Source organism: Camelus ferus, chromosome 14 (genome assembly GCF_009834535.1).
Source record: "Camelus ferus isolate YT-003-E chromosome 14, BCGSAC_Cfer_1.0, whole genome shotgun sequence".
Lineage (NCBI taxonomy): Eukaryota > Metazoa > Chordata > Mammalia > Artiodactyla > Camelidae > Camelus > Camelus ferus.
In genome coordinates this window covers 38,113,934-38,140,009 of record NC_045709.1, presented here as the reverse complement: position 1 = coordinate 38,140,009, position 26,076 = coordinate 38,113,934, and the positions used below count along the sequence as shown (strand labels likewise).

The following is a 26,076-nucleotide window of genomic DNA, read 5'->3' as shown; positions in this document are numbered from 1 at the left end:
CTTCAAATGCCCTTTATTTGACCAGGTAGGATGTCATTTCCAAAAGGACTGAGAGAGCCATGTTTAACTTGAACAACATTGTTCTTTTAGGTTATTAAGGATGTTCAATTTTCTCTGTTGGTTGCTGCCCTGAGTTGGAGACTCTTCTGAAATGTCAGACTGAGAAAATTGTACTGGGTCCAGCACACACACACCCCTACACACGCATACAGAGCAAAGCTTTGGAATTAATGTGATCAATAACCTTTGAAAGCAAAGTTAAAAAGCAACAATTGAATACTAAGATGTATAAAACTGCCTGGTTTTTTTTTTTTTCTTTTTCTTTGTATATCAATGTGGCCAAGGACTTCAGAAACAGAATGGAGAGTTCAATTAAAAAAGAACTTACTGAGTACTTAAATCATAATCGTAATACCTTATAATGATGTGCACGTTATGCAGAGTGGTACAGGTTATAATGATGAAAGAGAGCCCACACTGTCCAAGAGATCGTTCATTTGCACCCCTAATATTGACAAATGCCCTGGCTTTATACTGGCACGCTGACTGAGAGGAAGCATCACGTGACACCAGTAGCAAGAAAACCAAAAATTCAACAGAGTCAAAGGAAGAAATAGCTTAGCCAGCTCAGGTGAAAATAGGGTAGGTCTGTAGAAGGGCAGCAGGGTCAGCAGAGAAACTGCAAAGCTATGAAAATCAAAATCCAGTGGGTATCGGTTTGTAGAGCTGCAACCATGTCAAATAAGGAAAATGTATGAGAATTTGGAATTTCACACACAGAATCCTTCACTCTATTTTCTGTGAAGTTAGTGGGATACATGTGGATACAAGAAAATTTTTATACAATTCTGCTCAATTGTGGATAAAATTTGGCATTTTCAACAAAACAGCCTATCTGGAGAAGATGATATGGTGGCGCTGACACGTGCTCAGAAGAAAAATTACCAGACTCCTCACTTTTGTTCTCATTTTTTGTTTTTGTTCTGTTGTTGGAAAGTAAGTTTTAGAATTAATGGATTCTAAACCATTCTCTAACTGTCACTATGAAGAAAGGCCTGTTATATTTTACTTCGCTTATTTGATTTGGGCTACTAATGCGCTAACTTTCTGTTGTTGGTCAGGCCAATTCTCTTTTATTAAAGCCAGCATAAAACACCAGGAAAAGTTAAAATCAAAAAGTTAATACTTTACTTTGAAATGCACTAAAAATAAGGTGGATTAATGGATGGATGAGAAGGATAGATGTGTGAAAAAGTAGTGTAAGAAAATATTAAATATAGACCCTAGGAGTGGGGGTATGGGTGTTCAGTTTGAAAACCGTTCACTTTTTCTGTATGAAAATTTTCATATAATTTTGGAAAGAAAATGAAAAAAAAATAAAAATGAAAACCAGAGATTTTGGTGCCTAGATTAGATAAGATAGACAGACAAATAGCTTGATAGCTCATTTCCTGAAATAATATATTTGGGAATTTGTCAGTGTTCTTGACCTGAAACAAATAGACTGCAGAATATTTCCCCCGCAAAGACAGATTTATTCAAGATCAATAGGGAACAGCAATTCAGCAAAGGAAGGAACACCTTTTTAGAGGCAAAAAGAAAGTTGAGAGGGCTGTGGTAAACAAAGAGTCCACGGCTTTTCATCGGCTGAGTCCTTGCCAAGAAAGACTTCTTCCCCTTGCTGGTCTCCCAACTCTTTTAAATTGAGATTTCTCTTTATTAATGTTTTATAGCATAGAGCTAAGAAAATGTTACAGAAACCAAAGCTTTGCATTAGAAACCTCGAATGTGGTGTCTAGGTAGAGGATAAAATGACAAAGATTAGCTATGGTAGTAAGTATCCATTTATATGGAAATACCTTTTATTGCCCCACTTTTACATTGGTGTCATGCTTTGTCAGTATCTGAATGATCTGGACATGGAAATGTTGCCTGTGGGCCCAGGTCTGTCTGGTAAGACTATAACTCTCCAAGAGATCCAAATGCTACAGGTTAAGCTTGTCTTCAGATCTAGAACACAAGAACAGAACAGAGACATGTAGGTACTTGACTAAAGCATCAATATTAAATCAATATTAAATTAAATTAAGCAATTTTTCATAACAACCAAAAAAATACGGTACTAAAATTTATGTCTTGTTGTGAAAAATTGCTTTCTGTATATTTTTCTCGTTTTGGTCCATGCCGTTTAAAAATATTCTTTCCTCTTAAAGTCAAACTAGGATTTTCAATGAATCTAAAAAGGACATTATTGGTTTCGAATTGACTAACTTGGGAGTGTCTCTGCTTATCTGATTCAAGGCAATGGTGCTTCATTATTGGTTGATTGGTAGCTCTTTTGAATTACTGCAAGGATTTCTCCTCACAATCAACCCAGGGTCCATTTTCCAAAGTTCCCAGAACCGCAAAGCTTCAGATGCCTGAAGAGGATGCCTTGGCTGTTCCACTGCTTCTAAGCGGGCCGGGATCTCAGAAATCCCAGACAAGCTGATACAGATCCTTTTTAAAAAGTTATGTACCAAGGAAGTGCATCTGCCAAACTCCTTTAGAAACAGGGTCAAATGACCAGTTGGAAAATTTTCTAAAGGTGTGACATTAAACTTTAATAACACCTTCATTTTTACGGGGCTTTTAACTTGGGGAATCGCTTTCACATACGCCATCTCAGTGCATGTCCCATTGTGAAACGTCTGGGTTTCAGGGCTGAATCGCAATGAGATAAATATCAAAATATTGACAGGGACATTTCAAGAAAAATGATCACGACTATGCGAAACAGAAGTATTGGACAGGAACTGAGTGGCGTCAAGATCAAGTATTACAAAGGGTTAAGATGCAGGTGGTTCGTTTAGCCCCCGGCTCTACCGCTGGAGGTTTATCAGAGCTATTTCACTTTTTTTTTTTTTTTTTTTTTTAAGGAGAAAATGGGTCACTTCTTTCTTTGGCCCCTTCCATCCTTCTTATGTCTAAGTTTCCTTTTTGTCCCCCACATCAATCTCCAGGTCAGCCCCACCCCAGGGTGCATCCGTGCCCTCATGAAGATGCTGTACTGCCCGTACTGTCGAGGACTTCCCACCGTGAGACCCTGCAACAACTACTGCCTCAACGTCATGAAGGGCTGCCTGGCGAATCAGGCTGATCTGGACACGGAGTGGAACCTCTTTATAGGTAAGGAGCGTTTCAGCGGAGCCACGGACAGGGACGCGGGAACGGTCAGTGTTCGCGGTACCTGATGGGCGGGTCCGAAGTTGCGATGACTTGTAGACACGAAGAGAATGCGAAAACGCACACAAAACAGTGTGCAGTAAATTATAAATATTCCATTGCATTGGCATCACTTTTGAATAATAAAGATTATTTATACTTTTTGGTAGAAACTGCCATAATTCATGCCACAGTTAAATTGTCTTTGGTCAGCTTGCAGTATATGGACGAACGTGGGCATATGGATTTTGTTAAATAGATCAGGACATGATTAAAAATGAGAACATAAGCTTTTTAACTTGTAAGAGCAACAGTGACATCTTAGTTGGCTTCTTTTTCTCAGTGCTGGTGGCTGTTTTAATATAAAACAAATCTTTATGCTTTTAATCAGTTGGGTTTCCTACCTGCCATTTTGATGTGAAATTGAATGCCTGGAAAATCATTTGATTTAAAAACTAAAATTAAAAACCCAGCATACGTTGGGAATGTACTTGGTGTTGTACCATCTGTTGGAAGGGACCCTGGTGGTTAGTCCTACATTAATATATTTGATGCCCCTTGCTCCCATATCTCATCTTTTTATTAGTCCTAGAGACCGCTAAGAAAATTCTTCCAATGTTCTTCAGGTTTTGCTATGGCATTGAGAATTGACCACCCACATAGACCGATGGAGCAAAATATATTCTTGCTAATACTTGTCTGGATGTGAAGTGTTAGTGCATGAATTAGTCAAATGTGCCAAGTCCGTTTTCCACACAGATACATCCAAGATGACAGTGAAACAGCATTCATGAATGCAGCAGCAAAGATCAGTCCGCAAATCAGTAATTCAACAAAAATTATATATAATAGCCCTCTCTCTGGTTTGCACCTGCAACCCATCACTTCTTGGGCTTTGCAGCATCTTTTCATCAAACCCTTCACTCCTGTAGCTGTCAATTGCATGTGCCATCTCTGCCTGCTGCATTAATGTCCTAGTTTATACACTTTATAGGTTGTTTCTTATTATGTGCCCATCTGAAATGTTAATAGTGGCACGCAATCAACCATCAGTAAAAACAAGGATCGAATTGGTGACACATTCCCACGAATGACAATGCCACAAATTAATTGAAAGTGATTTGTAACCATTTAGGATTCAGTTGGTGTCTGCATCATGTCAAAAGAAAGGTACTTCACTGATAAAATGAAATGTTTTAAGTGTTCAAGTAAAAGCCCCAGTGGTATTCATGCACTTCTGAAGGTCTGTAGTTTTTTGTTTTTTTGTTTTTTTTCTTCTTCTTCTTTTTTGGTATTTTAATCCTAGAAGGAAAACAAAATAAAGAGTTCTACTCGTGACACATTTTCATAGTCCTTAGGAACTTTAACTCTGTGCCCTGCACAGAGACCCTGCTCAAAAGATACTTATTAATTGACTACCATATACCATAAGAAAAAAGAAGAACTCTCCTTTTTACGTAGAGGTATTTTTTGGGTTTTTTTTTTGGAAACGTTGCTGGTAGCTTTGAAGAAGATGCTGTGAGCCCCACTGTAGAGTCCTTGAAAGCCCTGACCCGCCTATGCCGGGGGCTTTCCGCCGCTTCCTTGGAGCGTGTGAGATTCCCCAGCACAAAGCACAGCCCGGCTTCACCCTGTACCCCACCTGCTGCATCCACACCATCCACACCCCTGAGCTCACGGGAGCAGAAGGATCTGATCGCGAGAGTAGCTTTTAGCCTGTTCTCCCTCTGAAACTGAGCAGTAGGAGAAAGATGTAATTTGAGGCACTGACAGTCTCTTTTGGGCACTTACCCAGGTGTTGGCTGTACATTCATACACAGTGTATTCCAGCCTGGCTGTTGAATGTTGCCTGAATGCAGACGGATTTGCTTGAAAAATGTTTACATAAATTAAAATTTCCTAGAGGGAAAGGATTTGCGGGCAGAATGCGTTGTTTCAGTGACACTCTGTGGTTCTTTTGACTGTTTGGCATTGATACCAGCATTCCACTGATAAGAACTGTTCTCTTGGACAAGGGGCCGTGCTGCAGTACTACACCTCGCTTGTGAGCATAGACGTTAAAGCTGAAGTCACAGTATACAGCTATGATAAATCTTGCTTCTACTTTAGACCTTAGGGTGTGTGGGACAGCCTCCTCCAAACAGCTGGTACGTTCTCTAACTTTATAGATATGAGAACCAGAGAGAGGAAAAAAATACAATGGTTTGTGGATATGGGGGGGCAAATGTTGGTGAGACTAAAAGCAGGGATTCTGTACTGTTCTGTAGTATTTTTTATTACCAAAATATTACAGGATGCTTATTACCACACGTGTAAGGTGAAATGATCTCGATAGTTCCATTTAAAAGTGAGAGCTTAACATGTTTTTTCCCATCATTGGAGCTTAAGTTTTTAGGTTATCCCAGTTAGTAAGACACTTATAATCATAAGATACTAACTCAACTCATTATATCGAGTAAGCTAGACACATACATTGTTTTGCCCTTGGGGAATTTAATGCAGTAAAATTAATTATAATTAACTGTGAGAAAATGTTATGAAAATAGAAGCACAGGATGCTAAGTGTCTACTCAGCAGGAAGACTTAACCTCATCTGGGGGGTCAGGGAAGCCCTACCTTGATAAATATCAAATAAAAATAGTAAATAAGACCATACTGAATTATCACTGTCAAACATAATTGACATTGAGCAGCCATAATATATATAATTGTTACAATACAGACCCCGAATATTAGCAAGTCCCCATGACAACTTCAGGAGGTCTAGCAGGATCTGTCAGGGGCACTTAAATGCTTACTTGTTTTATGTCTGACATGTGTTATGATCAAATCTCACCACCACCGCTGCCACGGACTTGAACTGCTAAAATCTGGAAAACGTGTGTTCATTTTTGTCCAGAAAAGGTTGCGTTCCCTGATCTACACAGATGCCCTCCCAGTGTGGGAGAGCCGGATGAGCAGCTGGTACTTTTAATTTAGGCCTTAGGCCCTCATAGATCAGACAAACCAGGGGTATCCAACTTTCTGAGCTTTCTGCCTCCTCTCAAGGCAACCAATTATTGAGTCTCGAGACAGAAAATTGGCATGAGAGCATCAAATACAAAACCAAGGTGGGTTCTACGTCTGGGCCAGGCCAAGAGACAAAGCAGTGGGCACTGTTCATTCAATCTCTCCTTTATTCATTAACCCAACACGTGTTTACTGGGTGCCTAGTATGGACCTTGCTCTGGTCTAAGCATAAGAGGAGGACAGATAAGGCCCTGCCTGCTGAGAATGGGGCTCAATATATGTTCTTTGAGTGGAATAAACAGAAACAGCTAGACAGAGAAATGGAAGGGAAAGCAATAAGAAGCTGTTCTGTTTTACTTTGTAAGTCTACTCTTTTAATGGAAGTATGACGAATTCAGTAATTTAAAAAGCACGTCTCCCTGTTGTTAATGGACTCTGTGAGTGCAGGGATGGCAGAGACAAATCAGATAATGAACCTGGTTCTTTCCGTGTGACAGCTGCTATCAAGTGGTAAATTAAAGCCAGCTGCCAGGAAGCTGTGTTAGGTCAGTCAGAGGACTAGTGTCATGTAATAAATGGCCATTAGGGTGCCCAGATGACTTTCTTGGGACCTGCAAGAACTGTTTAATCCTCAAGGTATTTAGTGTATTCACAACTTTCTATCTGAAAGAAATGTTGCTAGATAAACATGTGTTGTTTCTTGTAGATAAACTTGGGTTCTCTTTTTATGAAATGTTCAGGACTATAGACCTTGCATTTCAGAAGGATGGAAGTAAACACAAGGAAATATTTCAAGCATCTGTCTAAGATACTCCTTTTTCAAAAACTTTCTTAAGCATGAAATCCTATAATATAAATCTGATACTTTTTTTAGTGATAAAGAATTCCATCATCCATGTGACAGATCCTGAAATACCATGTTTCAAAAACCTCTAGATCCTAAAAAATAGAATAGAAATTTATTTCGAGAACTGTAGTTAGCAGCAAGCTTTTAAGGCTTCTTCATGTCTGCTTTGTATGAGAAAAGAGCCTATTCAATAATACAGGCCAGAAACACAACTCTTAAATTGAGGAACAAAAGCCAAAGCAATTATTTTAGAATCTGATCTCACTGTTAGCTACAGAACTTGCTTTTGCCCTTGTGCGTTCCTAAAAGCACCAAAAAAGATATTTAAAAAAAAAAAGACCCAGAAGCACTTTATTTTCTATCAGTTGAAATCTAACCCCTCCCAAACCCCTGCCTTCCTCTTATAGTCATTGATTCAATATTTCTCATTTCTTGTGGACATTTATCATATGCTGTGTTCTCTCTGTAATGCTGGCAGAATGCATAAGCAATGCTAACTCCTCCCTGAGAAAAAAATTAGAAGGAAAGAAAGAAAAGGTTGGCTGGTACCCAGTTGCCTTTCATGAGCAGCATTTGTTATCAATTTCCTACATTTATAAAATGACTTACTTCTGAACTCTGCATATGTGAAGGTATTTTTATGTGGCACAACAAGGTTAATGCCTTAAAGGTGGTGTAATGTATGAGGCGATTCAGCAAACACGAGGCAGGCATTTCCTAACCTTGGAACATTTACCAGCGATCATCTTGAGACAACAGCTCAAGGGACTCATGGGACTGCAGTTTCCATCCTGAATCAAGTAGATTTTCCTACGGATCAAAGCAAGCAAAGCACACCAAGCCTAAAATGACTTGGCATAAAGAGACAAGTAGTCCTGAGCTACGTGTGTGCGTTGCCTCGACCCCCAGTGCCAACTCATTCGTCCATCTCTGCCAGTTCCCACATGCTCAACTTCTGTACAATTTATAGTTGTAATTATTCCATTTCCTAGTTACTGACAGACTGCAAATATGATATTCTAAACTAGATTTTCTAGTTGAAATTCATGGTGTGATGTGATATGACACCAACCAATGGTCTGTAACGAGGCATACCTATTTTTGCAAGTATAACATTCTTTTGGATACAAGATGTTCCATTTATAATAGGAAGTTCACTGAAATATCTCTTCTGCCTTATCATGCTCTCCAGTTTCTATGAGAACCAGCAACAGAAGGATTTCAGTTTACCGGGAGAAAGCAGAGCACATCCAAATGATTCAAAGTGGCTAGAGAACTGCTTTTGTACTTGGGGTTTTACATTGTGCTTCTAATTTACACCTCAGTTGCACTGTTTCCTATAGATAAATGGTTTAATTTGATAATTATATCAAAAGGTATTTGTTTTTAATCGTCGACATCTGATTTTAGTAACGTGGTAGTTTTCACTGTCATGTTTTCAAGTTCAAGCTATAACACAAGATGTTTGCTTTTGGCATGCCAAGAGGAAATCCTTGATGATTCTATAGAATGGAATTAAATAGATTCCAAGTTGTATGGATCTCAGAAACTCAGGCAAAAATCAAGCACTAACATTAACCCAATGACATTCTGAGCAATTCCAGTTTCAGGAGATAAGAGGAAGGTAGAAGAAAGTGTTGTGTTATAGAAACTAGAAAATAAGAAATATAAATAGTAGATTGTTAAAAAAAACATTGAAACATGTGACTATTTATAAATAACAAACTTATAACAAATTCCAGGGCCGTCATGACCAAAAAGTCCTTCATGTGGGAACTGATTGAATAGACTAAAGGGAGGGGAGTGACCTCCTGAAATATTGAGATCATTCTCAAAGTCCTGATTAGCAGTGAAAATGAAAATCTTTATTTTAACCCAAATAATAAATCCTTGTATGATGTTACCACACTTTTTAAAAATGTCTTAATAATAGTAGTGTTAATAAGGGTACTTAGACTTTTCCCCCATAAACATAACATTTACATTAACATATATAATTAAACTTTTGTATAGGTATATAGAGATACATCTTCCAATTGCTCTAAAATTTCCTTTAATTCATGATTATCTCAAGAGTAGAACTGCTGATCATGTGTTAATGTTTCAGCCACTTTTGAAATATTTTAATTTTCCTCAGGCTTGTTTCTTTAACAATTATAAAAGAGTCTTTTAGAATCTTATTCTTTTCATCTTTTTTTTCTTTGTGGATTGTTTACTACAAATAATACTCCAAGGAACCAGGGGTGGAGGCCAGACTAGAAGAGACGGCCCTGTGAATTATTCTGATGGTTAAAATCATGTTTTCATTGGTTGCTCTAAAGGGGAAATGGCTGTAAATGTCCTTGGGAGTAATTTAAACTTTTGAGAACCTTCATGGTATATGAAAACTGTCAACATGTAACTCACTTAAAAATATTGTGTCTACAGATATTTGGTAAGATAGCCAGAAGAGAGTTTAAATTAAAATAGAGCATGAAATATGCCTTGTCCTTCAAATAACAGCTTATATATAAATCCCACATAAAAAAAGTTATGTCTCATTGATTTTTTTCTTTGCATGGATTTAAATAATTTGCTACAGTAAGAATTTCCTTTATTACAACCTCTAAAGAAGTGAAAATTAGAAAGAGAAATGAAAAATAAGTCACTGAATACAGGACATTACCCCAGGAAGAGCTGTACATCTAAGCATTAGATTTTTATTCTTTAAAGTGCTGGAATCTTCTGGAAAGATAATACTGACAATTAAATGTCAAAAAAAAAATGGTCAGTACTCACCACTAAAATCTCAATGCTTAGGAAATTAACTGATTTAACGAGAGGCCTAAAAAGAATACTGGATGGAATGAATAAGCCGGTTGATGTGAGAGAGATTTGGAAGTGGGAACAATCATCTTTGATTGCCAGAGCTGATGTGATTTTGAGGTTGACTGAATCAGGAAGTGACTCCTGTCCTATCTCAGCCCTACGTCTGTCTCTCTGGTAGTTTCCTAACAGCCTGAAGAAAGTCAGATTTCTCAGAGGAAGCAGAAGCACTCTCCTGCAAGAGAGTTGATTGACTTCAAGAGGGAGCGTATTCTCAGAATCCATAGCAGTCAGCTGGTCAGGGCTGTTTGGAGCCCTTGATCTTATCACTTATCCGGATGTCCCCTGGTTTTCTAAATTCAGTGTCCTAAATTACTGTTAGACTAGTTCTTTATCTTTAAAGTAGCTTAGCATTCCAAGTTCCTCTGTGTTAACATAGTCATAGAAATGTATTCTCGTAGTCCAAAGTCTGTGTATATCATCCAGCTCTATGGGAGAACCGAAATCATCAATAGTCCTAAGTGTTAGGCAGGAATAATTCTACAAATACCAATACATGGTGTGCTTTTAAGGTGTGGATCATGAATAGGACTTGACTTCCAGTCAAAGTGAAATATATATATATCCCTTCATTCATTAGCCTCATAGTATTTGCTGTTGAATCACTGTGTCTAAGTATAAAATAAGTGACAAATTCTTGGTGACCCAATTTAATATACGCCTAATACCATTCTTTATCGGTTGAAGATCCAAATATATACTTCCCAAGGTTGTCCATGAGATAATGAATATTTAAGTGTATCTTGTTACTCACTTACATAATATCCAAATTCTAAAACTATGAGAGAGCTATAAGAAACTTTATTCCCCCTTTTTTATGGTTTTGGATTCACTTTGGAGACCATTACATACACAGTAATAATAATTTACATTTACTGGACATTTACTTTATATCAGGCAATACTGTAATCATTTTATACTTTTAATCCCTACAACAATCCTATTAAGTAGCCAATATTATGATTCCCATTGTACAGATAAGTGACTTATCCAAGGTCATACACTTGTAAGTTGCAATGCCAGGATGTGGCTTCAGAACCCAGGTTCTTAACCGCTGCACAAATTAACTTCTGCTAAGTGTTTAGGAAATAACTTAGTCTCTGGCTATACAGATTGATGAGTATATTGGGATGGATTGAGTATTTAATATTGCCAGTGCTGTCCAATAGGATTTTTTTGCATTGAGCACTTTAAGCTGTAATCTGGCATCCAAGTAAAGGATGGGTTCAGATAGGCACGGGTGAGGCTAGTGGTAGTGAGACTAGAGAGATCACCGAAGCGTGGCTAGGAAGGAGAAAGGAAGACAGCGCTAACAGTGAAAACAAAAATTTACAGGACTTCATGTCTAAATATAGGCAATTAATGGAGAGGGTAAAGAAAGAAACGCATCAAATATGACTAAGAAAAAGATGTGAAAGAAAGACAGTGCTGTCAGCCAATAGAAAAGCTAGTCTGGGATATGGCAAACATAAATTTCCTCTATTTAGGGCTTGTTGGACTTGAGAAACAGTGGTACCAAAAATGAGAATGTCCAATTGGATGTTGAAAATAATAGTGTTTTATGTTCCTAGAACAGGAGCCAGAGATGCCAAGAACCATTGGAGGGGTTCCACTCCAGATGATTCTGTAGCCAACTCCCCTCATCAATTCCATCAGCTTGTGGCCAGAATCTCCTCTCCCGGGCACCACGCAGGTGCCTGCATGTTCTTCCCTGTGAAATTATACTGCCTTTACCCCTAAATGTTAAACATTTAACAGCCTCCTCATCAGTGTGAATTCTTAGAATGAGCCTCCATCTCTACTCCCCAACCTCTTTCCTTAAGTGTTGTTAGGATGTCAACTGTGCAAATATGGGAATGCTTAACATAATGATTCAGTGGAAACATGCCTTGATTGCTCCCCCAGATACATTTTCGCATGATCCAGCAAGACTTTGATGTTTGTATTTATCATACACATTGACATTTTATAATTGCAGCCAATCCAAGAGGAAATTTATTTTCTATTGGCATTGGCTTTTGCCACCCTCCATGCATGAAATCTAGGGTTACTTTGTTCATTTCTGGCCACTGTCAATTTCCTGAATTTCATGGTGAGGCATGAAATTTGTTAATTTTACAAAAAAAAAAAATCCCACAAACTTGCCTCTAGGACATTCATTTCCTTTATTGGCAAGAGTGTCATGTATTAGAAAGCAGCTCCTTACTCCCTTGCACACCTTGTGGCAAAACTGTCACCGATAAAAACTCAACATGTAAGGACCAATGTAATCTATTCACTAGTTTCTGAGCATGGAGTCCCCCAAGGAGGAAGGCAGATTTGCAGCTTTTGCATTGCAACATTGGAAGGAGCAGTGAGATTTGCTTTTTCGTTGTTGTTGTTGTTGTTTCGAATCTCATCTTGCCATGTTACTGGTCTAAGAATGCCCTAGGGTATAAATTATTTCTCCAAACCTCTCTAGTGACTTTTGTCAAATGCCTTCTGCTTAGCCCATTAAAGGGGAAAACCATGAAATATTATTTGATTTGTAACCCAAGAAAATGCCCTAAAACCACCTGTCCCTCTTTGGAAAGCTGCCAGATAAAGAAACAGGAAGGGGCGAGCCTGAGAACAAGAATTGGAGTTTGCAGCATGTGGCTCCGATCAAAGGTTGAGCTGAATGCAGGCTTCCAGTCTCCTTGGGAGAATTTCCACTTATTTTTCTTAACTCACACAGGAATCCTGGGTTTTGAGATTGACATTTCAAATAGTTTAATAGTGGCCACACAACATTAAAAAATAAAAAACCTGACAATGAATTGTGTTGAGTAGTTATTATGTTTCCTTTGAATTTGATTTGGAGAAGTTTGTTCCAGGATACGTTTAATTTCCATGTGGAATTGGTAGATATTAAATTCCATTTCTCCTGAGCGCCTCGGGATTTTTAAAAAATCACTTTAATTCTGCTACGCCATCTATCAGTTCCTACCCATTTAATTGGAGATCACTGGGCATCAGGTTGCTTCCGTTCATCACAAACTTGTTAAATTAACCTTTAAAATGAAAGGCAAGAAACAGTGAATTTAAAGCTGCAGCCAGGCATTTTTTTAAGAGGCAGAAATTAGCAGTTTGGAACTGCAAAATGATAAAGTTTGAGGCTCATTTGACGAGTTGATTATAAGATAAAGATCAAACTGTTTAGTCCGAAAGTTCTTACGGTGGCAGAGAGACAGGAGCGCTACTATGGCAGTTTAGGAACATGCCTGTGGTCCTTCCTGGTCAGTCTGTGTCCACTTATACAGGAAGGTCGCAGTAATCTGCACTGATTGAGAGAAGGACATCCGCATCCTATCACTGCCTCCTAGAAGACATCGGGAGCTGATTTTAAGATTTAGGCTTACCTAGTGTCTGTCAGGTAATATACCTGATATTTGGACGCTTTAAGAAATAAGAATGAGTCATAGTGTGTCATTTTGCTCAGAGTGTGTCTCTATTTCATTTAAGTATCTAAACAGTCCCCAAACATATACAATTTCTTATTGATCTTTTAAAGAGACACTTTAAGCTAAGCCTTTATTTGAATGAATAAAATTCCAAATTAGAGGCTCTTACTTACCAGGAGTTTAATATATGTATATGCATTAAGCTTGACAAGTGGATTTTATATACCAGGGACTATGGTAGAGAAATAGCTTTACCAATGGTCAGTCTCCAATTCTGAGCTGCCTGAAATCAAATTATTTTTTAAGACTTATTTTGAAATAATTTTTGACTTATGGAAAAGTTTCAAAAGCAGTAGAGTTCACCTACACCCTTCACTCACCTTATCCTGATGTTAACAACACGCATAAACGACCATCAGGTACAACCACCAAAACCAGGGAATTAACATGGAGACAATGTCACTAAGTAAGCTGCAGGCCTCATTCTAATTCCACCAGTTTATCTTTCTCATGTGTCAGAATCTAGTCCAGGGTCTCACTTGCATTTAGATGTCCTGTCTCCTCATTCTCCCCCAACGCGTGACAGTTTCTCAACGTACCTTATCTTTTATGACCTTGACACTCTTGAGGGAGACTAGTCAGTTACTGAGCAGATTTATTCTTACACAATATTTTTTAATGTTAGGGAAACATTTTTATTATTTCCTAAACCTTCATAATGTATCTGGACTTGACCACAAATGTGTTCCTGTAGTAGAGTTCTGAGAAATAAGTCTGAGCATATGAAGAGGACTGTAATTACTGCAATTATGGAAAAGTAATTTACTGGTTGTATAAATTGAACAGATTTCAAATAGAGTAGATAAGCCATAAAGAGCGAACAGGATATTGAAAATAAATATTTTGGGAGCTGGGAAATTGCTGGTTAAATGCACACACCAAATGTAAATGTTTTGCTAACATTTGTATAATGCAGTTTCTTAATACTAAAACCATAAGGGTTTTTTTTTAATTAAAAAAATCAAATAGTTGCTAAGATGATCAAGTATTTGCAGACACTATTTTTTCTCTTGTCCATCTGGTAGATCTGAGACATCTAAAAAAAACTTTTATTTTGAGATAACTGGGTTAAAATTCAGCAAAAAAAAAAAAAAGCCTTACAGAATTCTATCTAAATTTGTAGATAGTTGAAGCCCATTTAGGAATGAATCATTGTGAAAATGCCTAAAAGAGATAGGGAAAAGAAGAAAGGAGAAAGGTCACAGAATTTGGCTCCAGAAAGACCTAAGGTGTACTGCAGCCCAGCCACTTGTCAGTTGTCTAGAAATCTGTGGCTTCCAGGAGTCTCAGGTTCTTGTACTAAAGCCAGGTGGCTTTCCAAGAAAGTAGCTCTGTCCTGAGGCAGGCCCTCTACCAACGCCGTGTTCACGTCTGCTCAAGGAAAACCGCCTGTGGGGCCTGTAAGCTTCAGAAGAGGATGCTGGTAACATCAATCACCTATATTAACAATAGCCAGTTCTTCTGCATTATTTTATTTAGTCATCAAAATAGTCCGAAGAGACAGGTGGAATTACTGTCCCATTTTACAGAGCAGGAAAGTGAGCCTCAGACCTGCTCCAGGTTATGCCCCAGGCCAGGTTTGTCGGAAGCAAAGCCCGTGTTTGAACTGGTCAGCTCTGACGCCCGCCCAGAGGAATGCCAGAGAAAATATGCTAGATTGACAGCTTGATCTGCTGTCAATCACAGGCCTAGAATGACTGTTGTCCACCTCCCACCCACAGTGATAACGGTGGAACTCACCTTTTGGTTTTTGATCAAAAAATAGCATTCATAAACTGTTGCAAACAGGCTGCTTCGTCTTTCAACATGGATAAGATGTTCCTCTGAATTATACGACTGAAATCTCAGTGGGCCATGTCACTCTGAGTGCTCATGGAATTGCTTCTAGGAAGCTGTACTCGTGGTCTGCCTGGCAGTCCGCAGTGAAGGTCTGATGAGAACCGTCTGGGTTGAGCTCGCTACTGAACTTGTCGTGGAGATGCGCTGGGGAAAGCATCCCACTATGTCACTCAGGATTCCCCTCAATGGACTCAGCACAGTCAGGAAAACCTAGTTCCCAAGCAGCTAGTTTGATTTAATCGAATGGAAAATGTAATTATCGTAAACAGTCATTTTTCCCTCGTTGCTTTGACCCATCGACTGTCAGAGCAGCCCACCTTTATTTCATAGAACATGAAAGTTTTATTATTACATTTATCCTGGGAGTCATCTCATTTTTCACTTTTCTGGATTTCTATCTTATCTGTGTTCTTTTCCTGTGTTTTGGTGTCTATATGTTATTTACGTCAGGTTTTCAAGGAGGTTAAATTTAAATAAGCCTGCTCTACCTGCCCTTGGGCAAGTTGCTTAAGATGTCTGAATCTTGGTCTCATTAGTCATGAGGTGCCGTCTTGTCTTAGTTGTCAGGATGAAAGTAGGGTGCGTAAAATATATAATATGATGCAACTTTGCGGTGAATAGGAACCACAGGTTGCCACCTCTGAGAAATTTAAGGATTGAGCTTCTTAAAAAAAGTTTAGAGGTGAAAAGGAACTTAAAATCTACAGGGATATGCAAGATAATATAATTCTGAATTACATTGTAATTACTCTACTTGAAGAATATTAATGATCCTAAATGCCTAATTAGGAGCCCAAGTACCAGTTCCTCTATTTCTGAGTACCTGACAGGTCCACGTTGGGGTCCCACTGAATACTTTATAAATGTAGTGTTATTCTTGGATAGCATTAGGGGATGAAAAAATGAGGAAAACAGCATGAAGAACTGCTAAAAACCACAAATGGCCAAATGACAAAGGAGCAATAAAATATTACCAAAATATTTGAATGCATTGCTCTTTTCCTCACTCTGAGATATGCGTGAATGGAATACAGTGGGATCTCAGCCGGTTAGTCCAAGCCAGTGTGTTGAATACACCGTGCAGAGAATACATTCACCATCTCAGAATCAGTGGTCGCCTTTTTCAATTCTATTCAGTATTCTTTTGTTTTTCTTACGCAGGAAGGGAGAAGAAAGTAATCAAAGCAGTATTCCCTGGTTTTTTTTTACCTATGAAAACCAAGGCCTGGGGAAGACAAAATTATGTTAAAAAAAAAAAAAAAAGTCAAGGATCTTAAAGAGTCCTCGAAAGCAAATAACATACAATGCAGTTAGGAATAATATGAGTTGAGAGATTTCCATTTAAATTTGCAAATATTGCTGGGCATATGCCAAAGTAGTAACTACAAATACTCATTATAATACAGAAAACTGTTTTGCAAGGTGTAAATGGTCTTTGCCAAACAGATTTAATCAGTGTCATTTGAAGGGCTCTTTAAACTATTATACCAGATGTCAGTAAAATATAAACCCTGCACATTTGTAGAACACTTTGTTTACCAACATTGCTTCCTTGAATTTTCAACAAGTCGAGAAACTAACCAAGCCTCTGAGTTAAAGTGTTTGGCCAAATCGCACAGCATCTGACTCCAAATGCACAGTTCACAGATAATCCCCAAATTTAGTGAAAGCACTTTTAGAAATAAATATTTATCTCACAGATTTATTTCAAATAGAAAGGGAAGTGACACTGTTGAGAAAGACTAGATTTTTTCTCTGGAAAAGTTGGCAAATTTTGTTAAACTTGTGGTAAAAAAATATTCACAGGAGGAAATGAACAAGTTTGGTTAGAGCCATCTGTAGGAAGAGAAACATACAAGAACTGTGGAAAAACTTGGAGACTGTTAATGAGTGGAAAAAGGAAAAGATCAGAAGCCTTTTCACACCTTCAGATATAAGAAGACTCGAAGAGCCTGTGGCAAGAAAAACAGATACTATTGAGCGCAAGAATGAAGGGTTATAAATACATTTTTGCAGTCTTGGGAAGAGTCGTAAGAATGAACTGGTGGCATCAAAAACAGCAGTTGTTTAAGAAATGGTATTGATTTTTCCACAATACTAAAGGCACAGAAATTAGAAACCAGTATAAATGAAGTTAGCGTTGGGTGACATCAGAAAAGTCTGACTTGCAAGTAAAAAGGAAGAAAGGAAATTAGAATTTCTTTTTTTTAGGATTTTAGGATGAGCGGCGATGCCCCTTGCCTCCTCTCTGGGGAATATTTATCTATCAGCTTCCGAACTAATTATTAATTTATTAAAGTTTCATTAACTGTTTGCTCTAATCCTGGTACTGGGCTAGATGCTGTGGGACTAAGGGGAAAAAAAAGTGAAAGAAACAGAACATCAGCATTCTCAGAGTTTCGTAGGGACTAGACAGAGAATGCCAGTCAAGTCTCTCTCAGGAGGGCGTGTCTGTCTGCAGCAAGTTGCAAGGCTGGGCAGTGACAACAGGGAGAAAATGATGAGGATGTCCTTAAAAGACCTTCTGACTTGTCCCCTACTGTGTCACTCCATCGCCTTCGAGCACTGGACCCCATGGCCCTTACACTGCTCCTTGTTCTGAGTTTGTCTAGACCTACTTCTGGGTGATACTTCTCCTGTGTCTTTGGATTCTTGGCTCCCCTTGGCCATTATGTCATATATATATGTGTGGTGTCATCACTGTGGTCTCCTGTGGACCCTAGCAGAATGCTCACCACCTTGGAGATTGACTAATTCATAATTCTGAGCAATAATTTACTGATTTAAGAGTGGCTTATGCAGATTGAGGAAATCAAAGATACCCCATGATAACAACTCGTAATTTGTATATGACACCCGGGATCTGGCTGTGAGATCCACATCCAGCTCTCTTTCAACATGCAGACCTCCTCCCTGTTCCTCAAACCCACCAGGCACATTCTCACCTCAGGGCCCTCACATCTGCTGTTCCCTCTTCCTGCAATGCTGTTCCCACAGATATTCACATAGCTGCTTCCCTCACTCCGTGGAGGTTTTCACTCAAAATATACCTTCTCAGTGAGGCTTTTTCTTGTTGCTTGATTTAAAATTTTAACCATTTTCCTTCCAACCATTCATATTCTGCTTCTCTCCTTAATTTGTCACAGTATATTTTAGCAATCTCTTTGTTTGTTTGGGTATCTTTGGTCCATCCCACCAACCAGGGAACTTTGTTTTGTTTTTCTCTATTTCCAATTACTCCTAGCAACAAGCCCTGGCACATAGTAGATGCTGAATAGACTGTTGTTAAATAAATGAATGACTAACAGAGTGCTGTTAGGTCCTGCTGTCTTCTCTATGTTGTGAATTTAATAACACTTGCCCTGCCTACGTCATAAATTCTTGTAACAATCTGATGAAATTACAGACGTGTGTGTTTTGAAAACTCTGTAGTGCTTTCCATGGTGCCATATCCATGGTAGCGGTATCATCATTATGTTCAACATCGCTGCAGTTTTCTGCTCTCACTGACATCCTAGAAGGTCTCTAGTGGCATTCTGTTGGCATAGTACCCTGGTCTAGAATATACCACCATCACATCATGAGACTGTCAGCCGCAAAAACCAAACTGTAGGGGAGGCAGAGATAATGCATACCAATCAGCAGTCCCTGCTGGACCCAGACTGCTGGGTCCCCTCCTGGAACCAAGGCCCAAGCCCCCCCCGCCCCAGATGGCCTTCAGAAAACAACATGGTTTTTCTACTCTCCTCATCCACTCAGAGACTCAATATGCAACCCTTCCAGCCCCACAAATATTATTCATAACCAACAAGTAGTTTTCTAAATGCATCCTGTTGGTCACAAGCTGAGCCAGATGATTCTGATGTCCCTAACAGTCCACTCCAAGCATGCGAGAAGCATTGTCTTCATTGACTGCAGGCAAGAAATATTTATTTCAATCACATGTGTGAATTCTGACCCAAACAGGTGTTTGTCTAGAGTTTGTCTAGAGTTAGCTCTAATTTCTCAATGCTTTCTCAAGGACTTAGAGCTCTGTAATAGAATATTCCTGCATTGATCACTCTGCCTTAATAATTAGAAGTCTTAATAAGCTGCTTACCCTTGATAAATAGGATTGTTGAAACAGCCATGCTTATTGTGGGCTAATAAGGTTAAAATGTCAAGTTTTCTAATGCCCTGTAATCTCAGCACAACACAACTCTTTAAACCTATCTGTTATCTGCCCTTTAAAAATCCACGGGAGTCACATCTTACTTTGAGCAGCGTATCTCGCAAACACAATTTTTAGAAGTTACGGTGTTTTCAACAGCTTGGTAGGTCATCATGCATTATGTGGTATAAATCTTATTTCAAAATTCACTTATCCACAGGTATCCTGGTGCAGCTGGGCATACTCTGTTGTTGTTTTTTGGATTTTCTCTATAGCAGTCACTCAACCTGGTTTATTTTCCCCAAGATGCAGAGCACTTTACAAAAGTAAATATTTGTTTACAAATTCCATATTACTGGATATATGTAAGACGTGTGGGTTAAGCATCACAGGCATACTTAAAGGAAACGATAAGAAGTTATTCTTAACTAAGGAATGCATGATAATGATATGCAATTAAAGGGATCTTGTTTAGCACATACCACTGTTTGCTTTTTTTTTTAAGCAGTAATCTTGCACACTCCGTGCCACAGCCACAGTCAACATAGATTCAAGAAAATTTTTGTCTCATCCTATAGTTTCACCGAATAGAATTTGGGGCTGAAAATGATAGGAGCTATAGACACAACGTAATGCATTTAAAAAATCCTTTAAAGTTTAGATTTCTTATTAAAGATGTTAAAAACACCATGAATTATATAGAAAGTTTTTTGATTCAACAATATCTAACCAATATCTAGAGTACCCAACTAGCTGGAGTTCTACCAAGCAAGGCGATGGGAATGAAAGCATGAATGAGACACGGCCCCTGTACAGCAAGCTCTCAGTCTAGGGGAGAGAGACGCATAAATATTTAAATACACCATCAAGTTAATGGCGCTAAAATCTAGCTACATATGTTGAAAATTCTGGGGCAAAACAGATGGGAATGATTAATGTTACCTAGATGAGGGCAAAGAAGGCTTTTCATGGGAGGTGATATTTAACCTGGGTCTTGAAATGTGAGAGGAGATTGACCAGGCACTGGGGCCAGGTTGTGCACTACACGCAGAGGGTGCAGCAGCAACAGCAGAGAAAGGGTGCAACAGACATGCATGGCTTGTTTTTAAAGATGGTCTGACTAAACCTCAGAGTGCTTAGGTGGGTTGGCAGGTGAGGGGAAAGGGAGAAATGCCTCCAGGTATAACGATTGAAAAATGGGCCGGACCCAGGTTCTGAACTACCTCCTACACTATGCTGTGAGGTTGGTATATGTACGCCGTGGAGATTCAAGTTTATGTTGCAAGACTGAGAAACAATTAATTGTGCTTGAAATATATCAACCCCATGCCTCTCCTTTAAAACTTCTCTCAGTTTCGGCTCTCCTAAACCCTTTCCATTGCTGTCTCCCACAGCATCTGCTCCACAGAGTTTAAAAATTAAGCAGAAAAACGGTAATTCTTTCTCATTTGTTTCATCCCCCACTCCCTCTCACCCCCATCATCCTCTTCCAAACCTAATTTTAGCTTCTTGAAGGCTTGTCTGAGTCAGGCCATTAATTATTTGGGTCTTGATGTCACCAAAGCCATCTTGTTAATGATTCTCCATCAAAGCTCTACCCCCAGGGGTCTCTGGCTCTTTGGGGTACCAGGGGATCCCTTAGGAAAGCCACGGTGAAAGTTCTCTCTGCACCACCCTGTCTCACACTCACCACCATGGTGCCACTGTTCACAAGGGTCAGTACTCACTCAGGTGGCATCTTACAAATACATCCTTTTTAGGCAGCTGACACATCATGTCCCATTTTTCTCAGTGCTCAGCTTCTGCCAAATAAGCATGTCACAGAGGGTTTTAGAGGAATTTAAAATCAGTGACTTCATTTTTGAAGAGAATGACTGTCATGGATAATTGACAGAGTGACTGCATCTCCGCGAGAGAAGCAATGGAAATTGTGCAGAAGCGGAATGTTTTCGCCACTCCTTAGAGTTAGACTCTGGAACTACATTCAAGGGGATATGTGATTAGAGTCGTGTTTTCCAACCCTTAGCTTCTTGATTTCGAATTCCAGAGGGTCACTGGCATTTTTTAAAAGCTCCACAGGCAATTCTGATAAATAAGTAGAGCTCACAACCTCTGGATTTGAAAGTTAGCACTACTTTTGAAATATAACAGGGACGATAGATTTCACGTTCTACATGCTAATAATAATTGTTGAATAGATGTTGAAATGTTGCTTTAAAATTTCTACCTCATCCTTTTGTGTTACCCAACAGACTCACAACAGACTCTGAGAAAGAAATAGGGGCGCCAGTGAACCAGGACCGTTGTTTAAATCTGACCACATGTTCAGTTAGCCAGGACAGTCCCCTTTTGACCCAGCATGATTATAAATAGCCCCCTTTCCACTTCCAGAGTGTTTTAGTTTAGGCAATAAATGATACACTCACTCTATCTGTATTTGACGCTTGAACTGTAAGAGGCCGTTTTCTGTGTAGTTAATACTTGGAGGAACATTGAGACACACTTTTTCCATAACGAATAGGAGGAAAGGGGAAAAAAGTATCTTGCTAGGTGTTATACTAAAAAATCAACACAGAGTGTTTCCTTATTTCAGAGTTTTACATACATATATTTAGAAAAACTACTTAGTTTAATCATTAAAATACATTTATAGAAAAAAAGTATTAGCAGAAATGGATGGTCAGGTTTTTTAAAAAGGGTTCAGAAAAGCAAATTTGGGCAGAATAGATACTAATTAGATGGACATGAACATCCTGCTAATAATAATAAGGATGGAAAGTCCTGTAAGTCATATTTCTTAGTTTTTTTGAAGTCTGCTCACCAGATGGCATTCTGAGTCCTAGGATGAGTTGTTCAGCTCCTGATCAGAAAAAGGAGGGGACTCACAGAGACAGTAAACAGTCTTATGGTTACCAGGGGAAAGGGGATGGAAGGGGATAAATTTGGGAGTTCGAGATTTGCAAATATTAGCTACTATATATTAAAAAAGCTAAAAACCAAATTCCTTCTGTATAGCAAAGGGAACTATATTCAATATCTTACAATAACCCTTAATGGAAAAGACTATGAAAACGAATATATATGTATGTGTGGCTGGGACATTGTGCTATGCACCAGAAATTGACATATTGTAACTGACTATACTTCAATTTAAAAAAAGGTGGAGGGCCTCTCAACAGAGGAGGTGAGCCTTACTAGTACTGGAGAAGAACACTGAGCTGCCATTCTTAATTTTTAAGCTGCCATTTTGGTTTAAACATGTGGCCATAGTTCAGACCAGTCTCACCAAGGGCATACCACAAAGCCCAGCCTCTGCGCCAGCAAACCTAGGGGGTGAACCCGAACCAGTGGTCAATTCATGTAGGTCACTAATCTCCAGGTTTAGGGAGCACTGGACTCACCTGGAGGGCTTATTAAACCACACAGTGATGGGTGCCACCCTCAGAACTTCTAATTCAGTTTTTCTGGTGCAGAGAGTGTACGATTCTAATCCTAGTGGACAAGGGCTGCTGAGGCTGGGCCACACTTTGATAACGACAGCCCCAAGTAATCCCACCTTTCGACACCTCTTAGCAGCCAGCCATCAGCCTCCCCTGAGCCTTGGTCTGCCTTTCCTTCTATTTGGAAACTCAAAAGTCAGCCTATCCATCTTCAAACCTGCCAGTAGAATAAAGAATTCAGGAGAGTACATCTACGTGGCTCGCCAAGCCAATTATGTCATTATTTGTTTGAACTTCTGTAAGAATGCGTTCATCCTGCGGGTGAGGAAACCTGGGGAAAATTCACTGTATTTCTTATATTAATCTGTCAGTGTAATCACAAGGGAGTGATTTTGACTTTAAAGCAAGCACTTCTTGTGCACTCTATCTCAGAGAACAGTGGAGTGATCTCAGTTTGAAATCCCAATTCATCTTTTACTTGCCGCACACGCACACATCCACACGTACACACATATGTATGCAGATATACAAACCCTGCAAAATTCACGTTCCAAATGTACTAAAGAAAATTTTAAATGAATACAAAATGAAAATCACCTTGTGTCTCAGAAGGTTTGTGACTCAAGTCATAGCCCAGTCTCCTGTTTGTCATACGTTTGGATGTTGGAGTCCCACCTGGGTGACTGGGAAAGCAGCCTCTGGGTAAAGAAAGTGAAGAATTGAGAGGAAGGGCCAGTTGAACTCACATACAGGATCTTTTCTTTAAAAACGGGTGAAGCATTAATGCACTTTCAATGTATTAGCTACAATTCCATGTTAGCAAGAGTGACAAGATTAATATTGCAAACTCCAGTCACTAGCAAAGAAAGAAAGGAAAAAAAGAGAGAGACAGAGAGAGACAATCATCTGGAATAGAGCTGGCTGAAAAAAACCTGCTCTGCCAAAGATTAGTCACTGTAAAAAAAAAAAATGTCAAAAAATTTTAAATTTAAATGTAAACTTAGTAAAATGCAATTTGATGTTTTAACTATTTATTAGATCTCCTGACCCAATTCAGACCTAAGGCTTCTGGGACCACTTGAAAATAGTAGTCTAAGGTTTGGAGAGAGATGTGTCATGGAACTGAGTATACTATAAGTGAACCGAATTAACATGTACTTTCAGCAAAGAACTGTTGTCACTTGGATTCTTAGCAAAAATTGTTGACATATTCAAATGCATCTTTAAAAGCCTAGAATTTGACTTATTCTCTAATAAACCTAAACAGTAGGTTTAACTTTTTTCATCATGGCTCCCTTTGAGAAGTCTTTGAAAGCCAGGCACCCTCTCCCTAGAAAAATGAATATGACTACACAGACGTAGGATTTTGAGGACACATCAGAGTGTCCTTGGATGCCCTAAAACCTATTGATGAGTGTCTAGTTGAGGGTCCTGCCTAGAATTATAAGGGGGAAGCTAAACTTAAAGTCAGATTTGCTGACTTCTTTGGGACCATGGCACCAAGACCAACCAGGCAGCCAACCCAGCTAAGGCACGCCTCCCTTTGGCTTCCTCATCAGTTAAAAGGAAGCACTGGGCCAGAGGACTGACTGTTTTGGCCCCTTCCATCTCCAGTTATGTGATCATCAGTAATTTGTGATGCTCCTGAGGGCTAGTTCTTTCCCCTTGATTTGTTCCCCCTTTCCCACAGCTGTCTCTGGAGTTTGGGACCCATATCCCTTATGACTCTCCCTAATCCCTTTATTTGATTAATTTAGGGAAATTCCCCTCTTCTATCATTCACTTCACCACCCTCTTCTCTCTAGGTAAGGCCTAACTTTTGATATAGAGCATTTAGAAGGAAGAGGGGGAAATCCCCCAAGCCCATGGAGGCTGCACTGGGCTTATAAGTCAGGTTGGTTGATGAGGACTTTCTTGCCTCGACTTCCAACAAGAGAAGACGGGTGGGGAAGCTAACTGCATTCAGCAGAAGTTAGGTGATTGCTTATATTCTGTGCAGTTTTCTAGTATACTATGATTTTTTAAAAATATTTTAATACTGCTTCTTGAGTACCAAAAATGCAAACAAGGTGTTAACAGCAAAAAGCTAAATTTACAATAGAAAAGATAAGAGAAACAGTGGCAAAGAAGAGAGCTCTCTGGTGACACACTAAAGGCAGTTGGGAGATACACCTAAGAGCAGCCATAGCCTGAGCAGTTCTTCTCAAGAATGCTCTAAAGCTTTCCAAACCTCCAGAGTTACTTACTTAATTTGTGTGCTCCTACACTTTGCTGACACTTCTACTCTAGGTCTTAATACCTTGCTTGCAAGAATTCATTTTTCCTCCTGTCTCTACCAAGCAAGTGTGAGTTTCTCCAAGGATTCTCCAAATCACCCTTTTAATTCTAAGATTGGGAGCCTAAGAGATGCTCTAAATATTACTGGTTATATTTGTCATCCCTGCAGTTATTGCTGGTCACATAATGAAAGGAATGGAGAAATCGACCAATGATCTTTCCGACAGTGATCTGTTGTCTGCTGTATTCACTGACAAATCACAAAAGCCTAGAATAGTGCCCGGCATGTGATACGTGCTCACGAAGTATATTAATAATAAATATCTTAATTCAGATATTTTTGAATGACTATATAGTCTCATAAAACATATTAGGGAGTTACTCAAAGATTAATAAAAATGAATATGTAATTAAGAAGTTTTGCAAGCAGATTCAGGACACATGGAGAATGTCAGGTTGAAAACACGTTAATGAGTAATTGTGTTCCATTACAGACTAGGCTCTGAAAAGTGATAGAATGCCCTTTAGGAGAAAATCTCTGAGGATCCCTGCAGGCCCGGAGAGCCAGAAGATGAAGTCAGTGTCTGAGAATGTGGAAGAAGCATATCAAATTTTAACAGTATAATCTAGTTAAGATAAACAAATCTCCTATAGTTACTGTAATTATTCTCATGAGTAGTGGATGTACATTTAATTACTGAGAAATTCGCTAGAGGTACTAATGATCAATATTGGAAAAATCATTAGTCCAGTGATAATTTCTCCCATAACACTTAAATCCAATCTGAGTGGTCATGTAGTTAAAACATAAAGAATGTCTTCGAAGCTAGCGATTCTTTGCACTTTCATCCAAAGCTGGAATTCTTGATGAGACAGAACCATCAAAAGAGGAATGACTGTAGCCTGTTCTGGATGTCATTAGCATTACCTGAAATTTCAATAATGGGGAAAAGATGCTTACAA

The 26,076-nt window shown here is 39.0% G+C and overlaps 1 protein-coding gene across 1 annotated transcript in view; it reads left to right on the top strand.

The window, feature by feature from the left end:
* GPC6 (glypican 6) overlaps positions 1-26,076 on the top strand; it is a 971,667-nt gene that overhangs the window by 641,299 nt on the left and 304,292 nt on the right. Inside the window, exon 4 of the mRNA XM_032496783.1 lies at positions 3,003-3,168. Within this exon, the coding sequence (XP_032352674.1) occupies positions 3,003-3,168 (166 nt within the window). The remainder of the gene's footprint in view (positions 1-3,002; positions 3,169-26,076) is intronic.